This window comes from Pleurodeles waltl, chromosome 7 (assembly GCF_031143425.1).
Source record: "Pleurodeles waltl isolate 20211129_DDA chromosome 7, aPleWal1.hap1.20221129, whole genome shotgun sequence".
Lineage (NCBI taxonomy): Eukaryota > Metazoa > Chordata > Amphibia > Caudata > Salamandridae > Pleurodeles > Pleurodeles waltl.
This window is the reverse complement of record NC_090446.1, coordinates 135,365,173-135,384,552: the sequence shown is the minus strand read 5'-3', so window position 1 is coordinate 135,384,552 and position 19,380 is coordinate 135,365,173. Positions and strand designations below refer to the sequence as shown.

The following is a 19,380-nucleotide window of genomic DNA, read 5'->3' as shown; positions in this document are numbered from 1 at the left end:
ACCTAATACTTACTGGACCTTTAAATAAATTAAAGCACAAAACGTTCAAGGCAATTCTCTACCAATGGGGGAACCAGGCAGAGATGAGACAAGAAACACTAACTCTTTATATAGTCCCCTAAAACGGTTGGAGAGTCACCATAACTTTCAACATACTCTGTAATTTCCCAGGTCAAAGAAAGCTCATACCAATGTACTAGGAATCAAGTATATGTAACGAAGGCAGACAAACAATATTACTTTTAGGCTTAATTTATGCTTACTCTCCTTTAACGTGTAACTACTACTAAACATGGGGTCTGCTTATGTGAGAAACATTGCTGATTTCTAAATGCTGTTGAAGCCATATATTTTTTTTCTTCATTAGCTCATCATTCCAAATCATTTGTAGACTGAAAGTTTTTTCCTCACATTTGGTTTTGTGGTTAATGGATATCGTCTCACAGAAAACATAACTCATCTAAAGGGATGGAATTAACAGAAGGACTAATCTACAAGAAACAGGTCTATGATCAAATTTGCATGTTATCCAATTTTGGTGCCTTTAGTCAAGAGTTGTGATGGGTAAAGTCTTCAGCAGAACTGTAACAGAACCATGAGACAAAGGGGTATTAAAGTGTCCTATAAATGCAATGGAGCACTACACTTCTTGATCTGAGCACCTGACAAAGATTTATCAAAATCACAATGATATCTAATAGAGTTCAACCTCAAGTTGGATAATGAAATCTGCAACTGAGGAGATGAAAAAAGAAAAAATGCAACACTCATTAGTTCCCAAATAGAAAGTGATCTGATGCATAAAATATACTATAATTAATGAGATCAATGAAGAAAATAGATGAAAACACAAGGGTTTAGAAAGAAGGGAAAATACTGTTTTTTATTTCTGCTAGTTGTATGTGTAATGTAAGTCACTAAAACATCAATTGGTCTGAATCTCTAGTTATTAAATAGGATTCTTCAGCATAAATCTCTTGACCCACAGATAAGCATAAAACTCCCTAGTATAACAAGGGTCTGTGCTTCAAAAGCAACTTGTGAAAAAGTGGGTGGCTTGAGATTATGTCACCATGTTGCCATAAAAATAACTCTAACTGAAAACATATGGAACCACTGCTTGCGTGCATTTCATAGGGGCTTTTAGGGATACCGGACTCAGTGCATATGGAGGGTTCTCACCCAGGTATGACAAACCCATCCAAAATGATCCTTCCAATCCCCTCTAAGGTACTGCTCGTTTATTCTAGGAGGCCATCATCAAGAGTTCAAGTTTCAAGGTGGGAGCTACAGATATGATGCTCTAGATGACAATGTATGAAACAATCTGCATTAGCAAATGTAGGAGACTTCAATGTATGGCCTCTGGGAGATACTCTATAACAATATTGTAATATAGAAAAAAAGATATGAGCCAGAAGATATTTCTTCCTTTTCATAAAAACAAAACTCCTACAGAACAGCTGACTTTATTCATAAATGTGTTCTGCGTGAGTATATTCTGAAATTCGTTTTTTACATTTCCACGCTACCGACTTCATTAAATGACTATTTGATTAATTAGAATTTTTTTTTTTTTACTTCGAAGTTAATCAGATTTAAATAAAACTGTTTGAAGGACATGGTTCTGAAAATTACCTTTTACATTCAAAAGTACAGTATGACGACTTTGGTTTTCTCCACAATTACTAGTTACCCTTGTTTGCTCATCTTCCTCTTTGGCTTCAACAATTCTCCAGTTTCTATCTCCTGCCTCCTGTGCATTCTTACCTTCTCTTAAAAGGGAATGTGCTACACCATAAATTTATGTCAATCATTAACCCATTCCCTACTCTTCTCTATGCCCACTGCTCAGCTCTCATTCCTCCGTCTATTCCCCTACACCAATTCTTTTACTTTCCTCGATCCTCCCCCCTCCCCCCCCCAAAACACGTTTTTCATTGTAATCATTTTCTAGTCAATACATTTTTATACCTTTTATTTTGAAATATAGGTTTTTAAAGCCAAATTGGAACTGGTCACCTACTACGAAAATTAAAAATTATTAGACCACTTGCGAGATGGACAAACCTTATAAGTCATCAGAAGTCCCTGTGAGACTATGCCATTTTTCTTCTCATAACATAATATGCAGTTCTGTGCCACTCAATGACAATACTCTGACTGACCCCAACTATGCTCCTTTGATACAGCTGTTACCACTTCCACCTTATAGTGCCCAAACCATGGCCAAATATATGCTACACTCTCGACCTGGCAACAACTAGATCTGTAGTTCCCTGTGGCATGACATGCCCCCGCTACCACCAATTGGCCTTGGCTTAGAGGATCCTCCTTTAAGGTTAAGGATATTTTTTTCAGGTATTCGTTGGCCACTTCTGGTGAGACTGAGAGGACTGGTGCAGAACCTTTAGGAACGGGGTGGCACATTTGTAAGGGGTGTTTGGGCTCCTCCCCGAAACTCCCCCTTAGGGTTGGTAGCTACCTGCCAACTTTGAATTTTATTGGAGAAAGGGCAGGTTAAACACCCGTCACCAGGCGGGACAAGCTTTTGGGGGGAGGTGGGCAAAATGAGGGCCTAGAAAAGATGAACTTGAGGATACTGTTCGGGTCTCTTCACATCCAAGGACTGCTCTAATGGACTCTGAAGGGAAATGGCCTTTGAATGTATATATGTATGTTTAGTGTTTCTATATTTGGAACCTTGCCAAAATGCAACAAAATACTATGCAATGTTAAAGACAAGCATAGAATAAAAAAGTGATAGGAGAGGTAGCTCCATTGTGTGTAGCTCGGTTGTTGACAGTTTGTGCATTGTGAACTAGTAATCTCCAAAGAGATAAGTCAACTCACCTCTTGAAGACCAAAGAGCTTTCAAGACCGGGAACACAAGTCAGCTGTGAGCATTTAAGAAGGGCACTATTCTTTTGCCCCCAGCTCTGTGTGACATTTGATGCAGACTTGAAGTATTATTAAATAACTCATGCCATTGTAATTAATATATTGTTTGAAAAGCTGTCTTGGATTTCTTGAGTTTCTGAAAACATTTTCTTGCAAAGCACAACCTCATCAATATGTTTATAATATTCTAATTACATATACTTAATCTAGGTTATTAGGGTTTGATACAGCAAAGTATTCTTTCTGTGCAGGGTGTTACTTTAGGTAGTGTTGTGTAGGAGGGGAGTCACCTAATGGAACTATGGAGTAAACTGATTGATAGAGATAGACAGACAGGTAAAGTCAAAAGACTAAAACATAATTAGACAGAGTGGTATGCACATATCCGGAATGGAACCGTACAGCACAAGGCATAGCTCTGCTGTTTGTAGGCAATGTTGTTCAGCTCTTCTAGAACCTCTGCTGTCTGTTACACGTGATGGATAGCAATCTGCTCTGCACTACACAAGAGATTAGCCATCTGAGGAAGAGATTGCTCCGAGGTAAGCGTGAGTTAGCCTTGTTGAAAGTGAGGGATAGCTCTAATTAGGAAGGAGGAGCGTGTTCTGCTTTGAGAGACGCAATAGCTATGCTGTTTGCCCTAAGAATGGAGCATATGAAAGGATCGATTTGCTGTTAGTGGCATTTGGACATCTGGCTTCTTGCTCTTGTCTCAGAGTGGGTGACAGTTTATACCTTGTCCTGAAGCTGTTGAGCTCATAGAATTTTACTCAACACAAGCTGGACACAGGAAAGCACTGCATCTGCCTACCACAAACTAAAACATTTGCCTACACGCAAACATTCCCCATTCCTCTTACTCACCCACACATTTATCTGTAGTTACGAAGAAATGATGGATGAGAGAGAGAAAGGAGATTGCCTGACATAGAAGAGTTAGAGTTGGCGATAGCAGTTCTCCAACACAGAGGGAATTTGCCAATTCTACCATTTGAGTGATGCCATGAGGCAGAATACCCTTCCCCAAAGAAATGTTTATGATGTGCATAAGTGTAAGAAATACAGAAGCACATAATTAGTAATTTCAATGCTGAAATTACAGCAACGGTGTAGGTGCACACTAAGTAAAGTCTAAAAGGGCACCAGTGTTGGTTAGGTTATCAAGTGCTCAATTGAAAACAGCAGATTTATCTGCATTCCTCAAAAGAATGAATGAATGGTCACCATCTTCCCTCCTGTTGGTGTAGGCCTTGCTTATCATAGAGTACCCTGGGCCAAGGAATCCAACATGGATCCCATATCAAAGTGAGATAACTGCAATTCCATATCTTTTGTAGACAGCAAGGCTCAATGGTGCTCTGCTGCCACAGTTCAGCGGCTTACATCTACGTGCAGAACTGTGGCGCTGCAGAGCGAGACGGTGTAGCTCTGGTATATGAGAGCAAACTTCCAGCAAAATCAATTCCATAGAAAAATGAACAAGACTATACAGAAAGCTAAATATTTGTATCAGTCACTGGCAATTATAATTTGATGGAGCCGACTGCAAAGCCATACAGATGAGCAAATCTAGGCAATGGTACTAAATTAAAGGCACATTCAAGATTTTTCCAATCGAATGACGATAGAACAGTGGATCTGTCACTATTGTGAAAATAAACAATATATTACTGAAGCATTACATGCACTATTTGCATCCACTTCTCAAACCCCGTTTCTAGGGAATTTCCAAAACGCTACTGAGGAGAGCTTACAAGCGGGTTCAAGATTGGCATGGGAAATCATATGAAAGATCCAACAACTTTTGTTTGCATTGAAACGTTGGCAAGACAAGTGAGGCGTTTAAACGTCAGAATGCTAGCCCAAGAGAAGGAGGAGCAAGTATACATTACTTTGAAACGTATGATTGCGAGAAGAGGTGAAAAGACGCTCAGGGAAAAAGTGCTGTCAATACCTGAAATGGCATTCCATTGGATCATTGGATAAAATTACAAATGAAGAGGTGAGCCAGAAGACAGAGCTTCTCCGATGACTGCCTGCTCGCCTGTCAGCTGAATCCGCCTTTAAGGGGCAAACAATTCTAACTCCGTAATTACATTTGGGTAATTAGAAAATATAGGTCTGCAGACGTCTGGCAGTAATGTAGAAGGACAAAACGTATAAAAAAGGTTGTAATACCAGAGAGACACAAAGCATACAGTGAATGGCTTCGATATATGTTCATGAGTTGAAACAGGTTCACCTTCTATGTTTGAGGGTCAAAGGAAAGCAGTGCAGAGGGAATCAGGCATTTATTTATATGCGGTACCTAGGGCAATCACCAATAGTAGTGTGATTCTGAAAATCTGTCAACCCTTTCCCCTGAGCTGTTGATGTACTTTTTATTGCCTGTACTTGTTTTTTGATTGCAGTTCATCAATTGGGTTGTGTATACGTGAAAGACTGAGATTGGATATAGTCGGATCTAGACAAAAGGCCAAATAAATGTGCTAATACAGCTCCAAAACCTCCTGTACCTGTTTCAAGAAAGAATAAAGGAAAGTGGGGCTTCTTCAGAAAAGCACACTTTCTCATTTTCACACAGCTCACATTATGGAATACTTTGACAGCTTAAAAAATGTATTGAAAGAGGAAATGGGACCATGGGAAGTACTCAAAATGTAACATGGTAATATACAACAGCCCTTAAGCTTGAGTTTGCTGAATGACCTATGCCTCAGCTTGGAGTAGAGCTATATAATAAAGCACTCAGAAAGTAGCGGTGCAGTGTTTCTTCTAATAAGGTGGATTTTGAGAGCTAGACATCTTTTCATACTTTACCCTCTATTCCACTGAGCTGGAATTCAGCCATTTCTTTGACAGTCACTTACCATGATCCCCTGCCCCAACTGTTTTTTGGGTCACACAAGCCACTATGGCAACAAACAAACATTTTAAGGCAGCTGGAACTGCATCTCTTGTCATAGATACAAGGTGAAACTTAGTCTTGCCAGTTCAATGAAAATTTGGCACAAGTAAAGAGAAGAACAAGAATCTCTGCTCCACCACGTCATACAAAGCTAGCAAAAGGAGCAAGAGACCCTTTGACAGAAGAAGTGACCATGGGGGAAAAAACAGATTCAACTGTATACTCCATCTTAATCCTAGAAGGTAGTGGCGTGCCTTACTGGATTTACTATTACCCTTTTCATTACCCATTGGCAGCCAATCTCTGCAATCAATTCCTATTACTTTACCCTATTCATTTCCCACTGACAGCCAATCTCTTCTATCAATTCCCAACCAGGCATCCCTCCCAGACAAGATGCCTCGGGAGGTCAATCCAAGCATCTGTGGTCAGTACATGCGCCTTTGAAGCTCCCATTTCTGGTTATACAAGACTGGTAGAATGGTATAGCTCACAAATGAGACTTGTAGATTTGTAGAAGCAAAAAATAAACATTTCTCTATGAAAATCTGCATTCCCAGAATGCTTTGCAAACATATGCCAGTGAGTAGGTGAAGTGACAACGTTTGTATGACATTAATGGGAGACGTGGGGAGCAAAGGTATTTTCTGGTTTAAAAAAATATATATAAAATCTTCGTTAAGGAACACTGTGGGTTTCCTTTTTAAGACCGGAAACATCCTGTCTCAATAAGGCATGTGTATATATAATGTGATCATTGTGCAGTAAGGCTCTTCAAGTACCCACGGCAGCTTCTGCCCACTGTCCTGTTACACCTACTGGAATGCTTGGTGAAACCGTGGCAGGGTAGTAGTACTCAAGCTGGAGGTGAAAACTGGGGGAAATGAGTGAAGAGGTCCAAAGTTCAGGGTCCCCCCTGGTCCTGTGGACTCTTGAGGTTGAGGTTGTAAAGTGGTAAGAAGTGACTGAGCTTCCCCCTGTGAATAGCCCATGATGAGACCGGCAGTGGACACAGGTGGGTTGCACGGAGGTAGGTTCAGAGGTAGGAAGCCCAGAAGATGTCCAAAGTCCATGTTAGCAGCACAGTAAGATTCTGACAGGTTGGCCGGGCTTTTGGACAGCAACGACTCGTCCATTCCAATGGCCTGAGGATGCGAACTCTGCAGTTCGCTGGAGGACAGAGAGCAGGGAAGCTCTGCTAGGAAACTGTCAAGGTCACTTTTTGACAGCCGCTCAGGAAGGTATGAGGTAGATGCGAGCTGGTATTTTGAAGTGTGTGTCATATTGGAGACAGCAGATGAACACTCCAAGGGGTAGCTCAACCCCATCGACAGAGAGCCAGGAACCAAGGAGTGTGAGAGGCCCGAGCTTGGCATGGTTTGAAGATGTGAGCTGTACATGCCCATTGGGAGCATGCTCGGAAATGGTTTACCCATCATCTCTCTTGGCTGCATGCACATAACTGGACTCAACTCCTCTTTCACAGCTACAGATGAGTTACAGCTCATATAGCCCAGCATGTCAGCAGGCTCCACTTTGATCCTTATTTGATCCTGAAAGTGGCTTTTCTTCACATGTCTGGTCAGATGATCCTTCCTCCCAAACCTCTGGGCACAGTACTGGCACTGGAAGTCCTTGCGCCCCGTGTGCACCACTAGGTGCCTGCGGACATCTTTGCGGGTATAGAATCGTCGGTCACAGTGGTCACATGGGTGCTTTTTCTCTTTTGTTCCACCTGAAGCCCTGCGTGAATGGGCCTTCAGATGCTCCAGTAGAACTGGTGTGTTTTCAAAGACTTGCAAACACACTTTGCAACTGAGGTCTCCACTGGCCGCAGCATGCATTGCGAGGTGACGTCTATAGCCAAGCTTGGTATTGTAGTTCTTGCCACATTCCAGGCACTGGAGGGACTCCTTGTTGGGGTCATGTGTTTGCAGATGGTTTCGAAGATGGTCTTTTCGGTGAAACATTTTCTCACAATACATACACTGATGCGGCTTCTGGGCAGAGTGTGTGGCCATGTGCCTTTGGAAGGGAAAAAAAGAAAAAAGAATATTTACGAACAGGAGGTACAATCAGACATTCAAGCACTCTCCCAAACCCAACTTGCCTTGTTAAACCAATTATCCCATTTTCCGCACCATCACCCAGTTAAAAAGCCAGCCAAATGCAAGCTTTTGAGAACCCCTTACCTGTACAGCTTGTATTTGGATGTAAATGCCTTAACACAGTGCAGCTGAGGACAGGTGTATGGTTTCTCTTCTGCAGTTGTTAGCACAGAAGTCCGTAACTTATCGACATGATGAACAGGGGTTCCAGGGAATTCTAAATGGCATGTCCCTGAACCACCAACCTCCCCACATCGCTGCCTGGGGATTAATCTCCACAACGTATCTTCTGGTGTTTCCTGTTTCGCATCTTGAAACCAGTTTGGGGCTTCGACTGGAAATGCATTCATGGCAGGTGATGTCTAATGGGATAGTTTCATAGCACTCCGTTCTCGAGTGGTCTTTATCTAGAATAGAAACAAACATTAATCCACCTTAGGAGAGAGCAGACACTTCTGTTCCAACAACTCCCCTCATGTTTCTTACACCTAGAAGTCTACATAATATTAATAATCAAATGTGCGTGTTCCCCATCTGCGCATGCTCACTGCTCTCATGCTAGGTGCAAATGCAGGACTATCACCTTCTCTAATATAATGAGCATGCACGTCTACATTCAGCATCTATGTCTGGTGAAAGCCCAAATATGCCTGCACATCTTGGCTAAGAGGCTCACTTTTCAGTCTTATCATACATGTGGACCTGCCTGTAGCGTACACCTCTGCTGAGCATTAAAAATTATATTAGGAGCCCAAAGACTTATTCCTTGCAGTAAAGATTTGCATCCACTAACACAAACAAACTGAAGAATACATGAACAAGTTAGAATTTTTCCAATGTATTAGGACAGTGTTTTCCAAACTGTGGTCCGCAGACCCCCAGGGGTCTGTGAGACATTCCCAGGGGGGTCCGCAGGCCTGGGACGACAGAAAGATACTTCTCCAGCTGAGGCTTGACAGAAACACCTTTGTGTTTTTATTTGTGCAGCAGTTGTTAAAGCACTTCAAAGTTCCTTGTACAACAAGCAATTTTTGGGTGAAAATAAAAGCGTCAAGACAGCTTTGGTTATTAATGTACATGCTGGAGAGAGATGAGAGTTTTGTCTAGTGGCAGTTTATAAGGCGGATGTTTAATGTGCCTGATGGAGAGAATGTGTATCATGTAAAGAAAATTATTTTATGTGCATAGCACAGTGGGTTACTGCTTCTGTCACAGAGATTATTTTGTTACTGTGCAGTTCATAAGTTACACTCGTATTCTAGAACAGTCAGCTATGAATTGCCATCAAAGAGATGTATGAAAACTGCATGGCATAAATTAGAAAGTTTTTTTCTCTCTGCCTTTCATTATCGTTATGCTGCTAAAAATAAAAGGTTTGTTTGCATAGAAATACATTCTTAATAAAGTCAACGTTAACCACTGTGTTATGTTCTGAATCCTCAGTTTGTGCTTCTCCAGACCATCACTCTTAGAAAAGGCCTACCACTGAGAATGACATGTGAATTCTACACCTTGTAGTCACTGGAAAAGTGCTCCAAAATCCTACACTGGTATACGAGGTGCTATGAAACAAATGAATTACATGTGACAGATAGGGTATGGAAACTTGAGAGGTCCTTATGGTTTATGTGAAAAAGCTTTCTCAGATATTATATACCTAGCTTTCCTAAATAAAACCAAATAATGAAAAGTTAGTCACCAAGGTGCAGCAGCAAACTTCTCATTTAATTGTTTTGATTTCTGCATAAGTTTTCAATATAAAAGAATTATATCATTAGTAATTAGAGTATTTGTTTGGTGTGTACTTGTTCGTGAATTTTTTGTGAATTACTGTTTTAATGTTTGAAATTTAAATTGTACAAATTGTTGGGGGGTCCCCGGCTTCCAGTAGTGATTCAATGGGGATACTCAGGAGTCAAAAGGTTGGGAACCACTGTATTAGGAGACAGTGACATGTAGCGAACAATACTTAACAAGGTGAGGTATAGCGTTTTGTCAGCAAAGACAATGACCAACAATCTCATTGAACCTCATTCACGTTGATTAATAAGTACCAAGAAGTAACTCAGAAAGGAGATCATGACCGCATGTCAGGCTACAGTAATAAATGAGAAATACAAGACACACTAAAAGCTGGCAAAGTTATCACTAGTTTTATCTGGGGCTTACAAAATCTAGGAAAACTGGAATGATTGTGATAGGACATCTGTTCATGTGTAGGAAGTGCATCAATGGAGCTCCTTTTCCTGCTACAAAAAGCTCAACCGCTCGGGCACTAAATAAATGGCTTACTAAATCATGCATTTATCCACTGGTGATTCTCCCAGTATTTTAGGGGGCACTCTGAGCCTCAATAGGCCCTCTTTTTACGGACAAACACAGCAAACTATTGGCACTCACATATGAATTACTAGTGAGGTATAAGCGATCCCGTTTTGGATACCCAGTGGAAGAAATCTGCTAATTGCTGAAACATGCTCAATAATGAAAATTTAAGATTACCCTACATGGAACAGACACTTACCTTCTCCGAGGAGTGGGCTCCCAGCACACAGCCCGTAGATAAGAGGTCATATGAGAACAAACAGGCAGCAGGCATCTTGACATGCAATGGACAATTCTTTTCAATCTGAAACATAAGATATGGAAAGTGAGAGGCAGGCAATGAAGAATGCCAATCAAGAGAGAGAGCACGAATCACCAACAAAACATTAAGCATTTATAAGGGATGGTGGTAAAGGGTCAGTGAAGGAATGTAAAGAGTGACCTACACACCGCATTTATTCAATTGGCAGTTACGTATTTAGATACCAACCTCTTTTTGACCTTAATGTCTCTACTGCCCTAGAATATAAATGTAACATCTCGTCCATCCTTTGTAAACATACATTTTCCCTTTTGTCTCAACTGTCGGTGTGTATATTATATATATATATATATATATATATATACACACACACACACTATATTTATTAGACACATTCCTCGGAGCTCCACAGCATGAATACCGTAAGGATGCGGTTTCCGGACTCTCCCGAGCCCTACATGGTGTGCATCGTGCTCGGAGGTGCCCCTCTTTATCAGGGGCAAGGTTCGACCCTACTATGCCCAGAAAGTACATCCTAAAACCTAGTTGGAGGCAACACAGCTGATCGGCTACGAGGTTAAGATTGCAGCCCAAGCAAAGTTCTGAGCTTAAGCTCCACGCTGCACCGCACATAAGGGACTCCCCGGCCTGCGACTGCTTCCCCGGCCCGTGGAGTTTGGCACCGTGGGAGGGAGCCTGACCTGCTTGCCGCTACCCAGACGGCAGGGCTTTTGAACTGCACCCCAACCCCGCACCAGCAGTGGACTGGGTCCAGAAGGATGGCTGTGCTCCTGTCTAGGCATAATAATTCTCATTGCTTTGTGAGGCCCAGGTCAGCCTGCTAAGTGGAGCCCCCGCTGTTCTTCACTGCTCCTCCGCTGAAGGATGGCCAAACCAGCGCAAGAGGCTGCATTTCAGCACCAAACAGGCCTTTGATGGTGGGCCTACAAGGCTGAAGGTATTTCGCTGTAGCAGAGCGACCCGGGGGGCTCCCTGCAGGCCTGTGTTGCTGCCACCAGGGTGGTCCCATCCAGTAGGGGTGCTGATGAAGTGGCCTGCACCCTCCCCTCCACCGGTAATGCTTGATTTGCTCCATCAGATATTCAACAAGCGCCTGGAGTGGGCTCAGAAGCCTGGCCCTCTCAAAGACATTTGTCGTAGTAGTAAAACTTTATTGCTCGATTAATGAAAACTATTGCAATATAAAACAAACGCGTAACAAATAATAAAATTAATACTTGACAATAAAACAAGTTAAAAAAAGCTAAACAGATTAAAAACCTTTCCAACCAAAATAAACGTTTAAGTTGAATCTTTAAGAACTAACCTGCAGCAATTTTCACAAGTCCACCTTGTTCAGTTTCTTACACAGCAATTGTAAACATTTTTACCCTCCTACAGCAAAATGAAATTGACTTACCCTTTAGCCCAGATTATTACAGCTGGTCTACATGAGCGGATGTTAATAGATATAAAATCATATTTTAACAATTTCCTTCTTTCCAGACCTACAGCGGGACAAATGCAAAAGGCATGCAGCAAAGATTCTAAATTACAGTCGCATAGGCAGCAGTTTTGATCAATATACTGGCCTTTAAAGGAAGGACGATCTTCTTTGGTGTCAAAAAACCCCATACTATATAACAGGAATTGATGTTTGGTGTGAACAGAGAAGTACTCAGCCAAATACCCCTGTGGGGACAATGTCAAGTAGGACCCCAAGGCTGCCCAGGCATGCCGTCTTTTGGCCAGAATGGCTTTGTCTGTGATGAGCGAGAGTGGACGACCAGTAATGTTAACTAATCTGTTCAATTCAGCCATCCCAATGTCACATTTCCAGACTTCTTCCATTCCCAGGCTACTAATAATCTGGTTTAGGTGGCTTCCCCATGTTCCTTTCATATTACCAAGTTGCTGCGCCTGCACTTCTTACCAGCAGGAGTAGAGTATGGAGGAATCCTCTGCCGCACGTAACTTCTACGATGCTTTAATAAAGGCGCCCAGACACTGGAAACTTTGATTTTTTTTTTTAAGCCCACCTCCAGTCTAAACTGCGCTGCGGAGACACTTTCCGGGATGTTAAAAATAGCCTTGTATGTTTTAACCTGACTGTTATTCAAATCGCACCGATCACTCAGCCCTTCAATATTTCGGACCCATAAGAGATGGCTGGAATCAGCTGTGCAGACATGATTTTTAATAAATGGGACCAGTTTGGACAATTCAGCTTCTTTTTGAGCAGGTTAAAGCTATAGGTTAGTGAGTTGGCCTTTGCCTTGATCGCCTGTAATTTGCTCTTCCATTTCAGGCATGGTTCAAGATGGACTCCTAGATATTTGTACGACTGAACCATCTCCATTTTTTTCTCTCCCACGTGCCAATTATATTCTTTAGAATTTTTGCCAAGGAACCTTATCAGTGTAGTTTTATCTCTATGCCTTGCCCAGCCATAAAGATGTTAAGTGCTGATAAAATTAGTTGCAAACCTTGGGGGGTATGGCTCAGCAGGGCAATGTCATCTGCATATTGCAAGCACCCAATGTTCTCTGAAACCAATGCTGGGGGAAGACTATTCACTTGTGCTAACTTGCCAGCAAAGTCTGCCAGGCACAGATTAAAGAGAATTGGTGCCAAAACACAACCTTGCTTTAGGCCAGATTTTGTAGGTATTCTATTTGTTAATCTTGAACCGTCTCCAATTTTATTCTGGACCCAGGTATTGGTGTAGAAATCTAGTGGCTCTCAGTAGGTTGTTGGGGATAACCCATTTAACCAGCTTAGCCCACAACCTTTCCCTGGGGACCCGGTCAAAGGCCGATTTGAGGTCAATAAAACATCTGCAGAGGCCCAGCTTGTTGTGACTGGCTTTTTCCACTATAAGGTAAAGTCCGATTAAATTTGATGATGTCCCCACGTCTGCCCTGATGCCTGTTTGAAACGTCAGGAGTAGCTTGTTTTCATCAGCCCAGGCTTGAAGATGCTGCAGCAAACATGAGCCAATATAGCTTGGCTTCCACGTCAGTGAGGGCTATCAGCCTATACTTTTAAGGCAGAGTGGGATTTCTGCTTTTATAGATGGTATGTATTATACTGCCTCTCCAAGATTCTGGGATTCGGTTGATGTGGAGGAAAGAGTTGAAAAGTGGCAGAAAATATTGCATCCAATATACTGGGTCGGCTTTGAAGACTCCATTCGGAAGTTCATTTAGTCCAGCTGCCCCTTTGGACTTCAGTTGCTTGATAAGACCGACGAGTTGTGCTAGCTCCCAAACTTGCTTTTGATCATCCTTGTCAGCGATGTCTAAGATCCTGCCCTTGGCTTGGAGATTTAGTAATTGATTATTACTTGTCAATGGTTTGGACCCCATCACTAAGGGAGGAAGCTTGGCTCCGCCTTTTGACAGCTTGTTTGTCAGCCATACAGACTACTGACATGGCTCACCCAGGCTGCTTCGGTTATCCCACAATTGTGATGTCTGCTTTTCCCCCACCGCCAGGTCGTTCACTAACCCCCAAAAGAGCTTGCTATTTGGCTTGCCCATAATAATTTGGACCATGCATGTTCCTGATAGCTTCTTTTTGCGGACCAACAATCGAAACAATATTTTTCCAATGTCCATAAAATGTGATTTTTCGCACCTTTTCCCTATTGGATCACGCTTACCATTTTCCTGGTTTGACGCGCAATTTGTAATTTCTGGTTGCGCAAAACTTTGTTGAACCAAGGTTGACTAACACGGTCCCTGTGGGAAACATAGGACGATCCCTGGAAGGTTGAGTTAGAGGTGGCCGGGAATTTTGCCAACAAGCTGAGACATAGCACAGTCCAGTCTTTGTTCCAATCCATGTTGAGGGTAGGCTCCTTTTGTTGCATATTCGCAAGTGTTTTTCTTTCTCCCAGGGCGCCAGCCATCTGGTACACCTCATCCATCACTGTTGCTATCCCTTTCTCACTCCATTTCAATCTCTTGAGATTAAACAACTCTGGAGGACTGATTAGATCATTCGAGGATTGTAACAACTCAGGTTTATATGCTAGTTCTGATGATCTCTCTCCACTCTGCATTTAAATTAAAAAATTTCTTACTAGGGCCCTAGCAGAGGAATTTATAAGGGTGTAATCGATGGTTGAACTTTTTTTCCAACTTACAAAATGTAATAGATGCCGGAAAGTCCTTTTTGCTGTTTCCATTTAGAAATGATAGATCTAGTTTCTCTAGCTGATGTCTGCGGACGCTGGCAACTTGGTTTGTTGCGTTTCCTCCTTTTGGGGTCAATAGATTAAGATTGAAATCGCCACTAATGAGGAGTATGGATTCCTGTTATTGTCTCAGTATAGTTTTTATAAATTCACCCAAAGTTTCCAATTTCCCCCCCATATGGGCTTTTTTTGGTTGAAAGTACACATTTATGGAGGATTAAATCTAGTTGGCTGCACTGTGGTCTACCTAATGTGATCTTAGTTGCCTGGAACCAGTTTGAATCTTTATCAATTGAAGTTTTATGGCATATGAGGGCAGTGGAAATCAAGGTCGCCAGGCCTCCCTTTGTAAGACTGTATTTACTATTGGACCTTGCTGGAATGTATGAGGCGTCATACCCGGACACCGCAATCAGCTCTGTGCTCCAGGTTTCTTGGAGTAGGATAATATCGTATTCCTAAAAAAAGGACTGTACTTCTTGATCATGTAAAACCGTTTGAATACCATGGACATTCCATGAACACATTTTGATATATGAACTAACAGCACCCTGGTTCCTGACCTTTTGACTGCTGTCAGGGACATTTTTGCAAAATGGAAGGGAGATATTCTTTTAAGGCCCAAAATATGTGGCCTATTCCTGTTTCACCATTGTGTTTCACAACTGGTCACTTTCCCCTTGCCAAAGAAGTTGTATCTGCCCCTGTTCCCCCTTTTAACACTGATTTATTACAGTTCCTGGGGGCCCGCAGTGGACCTCGGTAGCAAGGACGGGCTATTTGCCGTAGCTCAATGCCCCATGCAAAAAAAAAAAAAAAAAAAAAGAATATGTTGTTAGCTGAATCACATGGTCTACTGTGAAACAAGTGGCGAGTGTGGCCTCTCGATCGCTCCCAAGTGGATGGGGTTTAAATTCAATAGAGAGCAGATCCACCGATGAGATCTGGGATAGGCCTCTTATTTCCCCAATCAATTTAAGAATGTTTGCTATATTCAGGATGGCAAAATTTCTCTCTGATTTAAGGTGCTGAATGAGAAGTAGTTTATGCGCCTCTGTGTGTGTCACTGCCATTGAAACTTTCGAACATGCTTCATTGCTCTGGGTCGAGCGCTTATAACCTATATCCGGTTGATGCTGTGGCAGATTGGCTGAGTGCTAGGGCTAGATGAACTCCTTTCATTCCATCTTTGGGCCTTTCCCACCTTCTCATATTCCAGATTGATATCCTCTGTTGTTGAATGCTGATGTTCTACAATGCCATAAGACTATGGGCCAGATGTAGCAAAGGTTTTTACCCATTATGTGTCTATGGGAAAAAGTGTTCCTTACTCATAGAATACTTTTGCTACATTATTTTTCCCCACCGTTGATTGTCTAAGAGAGAGCTTTGTTTCTTGTGTCTTTGGGCCTCTGTTACTAAGGGTACAGAAGCACTTTGAAAATGTGGGCCAGAACTAGGACATTCCTCAACCGTTACGGATAGTTTGGTATCAGATGGTGAAAAGGCATTAGTATTACTGACGTTCAGTACGGCTGGCTGCTTATGGCGCAAAAATAATTGACTTATGCTTTTCTGTTTAAATGATCTTGCTTTTTTCCCTGATTTCCTTTGCTTCTTCTTTTCCCTTTTTGACCTTAAATGTACTGGGCTTTGTGAGGCACTATGGGAGGCATTCACCTCATTTTCTCTGATAGTACATAGATTCTTGCAATGACTCCCTGTATGGTGGACCCTTTCATGTGTACTGCTAAGTGAGTTTCCGGACTTTATTTGTATCGTGGCCTGTGGGGAAGATGCATTGAAGGGTTCTCTTGACAGATTTTCCTGGACAATGTTTTCTTCTTCACATTTTCCTGATTCATCGAGTTCTAAAACTCAGAGTCTTTCCCTTGTACTTAGGGCCTGGGCTTTGACTTCCACTAATGTCGTCCCCCCCCCCTCCCAAGTTCCATTTCATGATAGAGGTTGGCTGGCCAAAAACACCTTCATAAATAATATGGCCCTTGTGGGGAGCCCAGCAGGTACAAACCTTGTAACACGCAGACGAAGGCTTGTTCAAGTACAATGACATCACAGGGCCCCCTCTGCGACTGGAGTGCCAACACAGCCCCAGCTCCATGAGACTCTGCTAGGAACAGCGGGGCTGGGTAAGGACAGTAGGGTCCTTAGGAGAGGCACAATATCTTGCTTGCGGGTCAGGTGACTGGGGTTGGAGCATGGGGAGGGAGACAGTATCTTACTGCCGTACAGCATAGTGCCTCCCAGCAGCACCAGCAAGTCTCCCAGGCAGTGTTTCCCTCACTCACGGGCTTCGCTTGTCTAGTCATTCCTGATGGCAGGGCCTTGCTTGGAGGGATTTTAACAGCTGTGAGCAGTACTGGGTCCCAAGGGATGATGCCTCAAGATGGCACCAATTTCCACAGACCTATACATCGCTTGCTAAGTGGGATGAGCCGCACTGCAGCCTCTTATTGGAAACCATTTGGGGCCACGACCTGTGGGGGCTCCCTTAGCGTTGTGGCCAGCTTGAACCATGACAACCTGTGTCAAACCAAGGAATTTAGTGCTTGTTTTCTAGATAAGAGTGAGGAGCATGGGACGATCACCATGCGCTCCAGTAATAAAGGTGAAAGCGCTCCTCCTGCACTTAGTAACAGAATGGATGTGGAAACTTACAGCGCTTACCAGGCACTAAATCTGTATATAGGAAATGAGGCCAATAAAGTGCTCCCTATGCGCTATGAGTGCAGAGGTCACAACCATGGCTCTCCACATGTTGGGCCCCTGGGAATCACAAAGCAGGCAGCAGTAGACAGGAATACCATCACAATAAGACACTTATCAGTGGTTCCTCCTGGAAGTCCAACAGTGCCTAGGTCGTCCAGAGTCAGGGAGCAGCAGGGCTACTAGCAGAAAAGCAATCCAGCGAGTCCTTTATGCCAAGAAACCACAGGGCAACAACAGAAAAACAGTCCAGATGAGTCCTTGTGCAGCTCCGCTGTCCTTCTGACAGAGGTTCAGCCGCAGTTCCAAAGTGCTCCTAAACCAAAGTGTCAGAGCCCCTGTACTTATACTCAAAAATCTCTTTGAAAAAAAGGGGTAACTTCAAAGGAACCATTTCAAGTGAAACAATGCCCTTTCAGCCCAGCCCTGGCTCCAGACATCAGTAGGGGGGTAATTCAGCCCATTGTGGGAAGCCGGGACATACCAAATTGACATGTAAGGTGTGAACAACACTCCCTCTCTTCCGCCCAGGATGACTATCAGTATGCAAATTCTTCTTCTGTCGTAGCCAACCCCTGCTGTCCTATGGCTGTCTGGAAAGTATACACAAAGTGTAGCTGTCTCTCTGCTGCCCTAGAAGTGGATTGGAGTCAGGTTGCAAAGCACTAGAGTTATAAGCACAGAGAAATGCCCCTTTTCTAAAAGTGGCATTTCTAAAATAGTAATGTAAAATCCAACTACACCAGTAAGCAGGATTTCTCAATACCATTCCAAACATCCCAAACATGCCCAGGCTACTCATCACACTACGCTGACATGTAACACATAAAAGTAAATCTCCTACCTTTTACATGCACAGCACCCTGTCTAGGGTCTACCTTATGGGTGACTTAGGTGTTGTAAAAAGGGGAGTTCAGGCCATGGCAAATTGTTTGAATGCCAAGTTAATATTGCAGTAACCTGAGCATGCAGACACTGCAGTAGGAGGCCTGAGACAAGTATGGAAGGCTACTTCTGGGGGTGGCACAATCAGTGCTGCATGCCCACTAGTAGCATTTAATTTACAGGCCCTGGGTATGTGGTGTACCACTTTACAAGGGACATACAGATAAATTAAATATACCAAATAAGTGTAAGCCACACATACCGAAATTTAGGAGAGAGAGCACATCCAATTTTTCATTGATTAACAGTGGTAAAGTGCCCAGAATCCTAAAGCCAACAAAATAAAGGTCAGACAAATAGGAGGAGAAAGGCAAAAAAAATAAAAATGGAATAGCTTTGCAGAAAGGGCCATTTCCAACACAGTGGTTAGTGGATCTACGATTAGTGGACATGTGGCAACACCGACTATGAAGGACTATACCCTCTGCTATCCATCAGACTTGCACCACAATAGACCTCTTCCTAATGTCCCCTCATACCACTTACAGCAACCTTGGTGGTGATATCTGAATGGCCACCCTCTATGACCATTCTCCCATCACACCTGTGTGCCATGCCTCATACTCAGACTCCATATCTGGAAGTTGCCCTCGCTTTCAAAACACCACCAGCCAGTAGGTGTATATATGACGCCAATACTCTGAGCCACAATGGGAGTTTGGGACAAGGTTCAAGTCCAACGGAAACTGTCTACCCCATTTTCACCACAGACACCTATTATAGGGAACCCAGATTCCTCCGTCTAAACTGAATAAAAAGATTTAAACCATAAAACCAATTGGAAGCATAACATTTCTCACTTTTCCTCATCCTCACTGAAGTCTCAGTATGGATTTTGACGATTATGCTAGAATTTATAGGAGGTAATTCACCCTGCTGTCCTCAAGTTAATCTTTTGTGTATGTCTGGTCTTGCCAAAGCGATGTGTCTTTGCATGGCGTTTCCCCTTGAGATGTGTCGTGCTCGTTGCAAAACGTAAGTGGCACATTTCTATGTTTTTGCG

At 42.8% G+C, this 19,380-nt stretch overlaps 1 protein-coding gene across 3 annotated transcripts in view; it reads right to left on the bottom strand.

Annotated features, from left to right (window-relative positions):
* Window positions 1–1,579: 1,579 nt before the first annotated feature.
* PLAGL2 (PLAG1 like zinc finger 2) overlaps window positions 1,580–19,380 on the bottom strand; it is a 53,316-nt gene continuing 35,515 nt past the window's right edge. The window contains exons 2-4 of one of the 3 annotated variants that reach the window (XM_069243381.1): window positions 10,442–10,546; window positions 8,002–8,324; window positions 1,580–7,834 (exon numbers count right to left, since the gene is read on the bottom strand). In XM_069243381.1, coding sequence (XP_069099482.1) covers window positions 6,625–7,834; window positions 8,002–8,267 — 1,476 coding nt within the window. In that variant the 5' untranslated portion in view covers window positions 8,268–8,324; window positions 10,442–10,546 and the 3' untranslated portion in view covers window positions 1,580–6,624. The remainder of the gene's footprint in view (window positions 7,835–8,001; window positions 8,325–10,441; window positions 10,547–19,380) is intronic. The other 2 variants (XM_069243382.1, XM_069243383.1) reach the window with 2 other exon arrangements.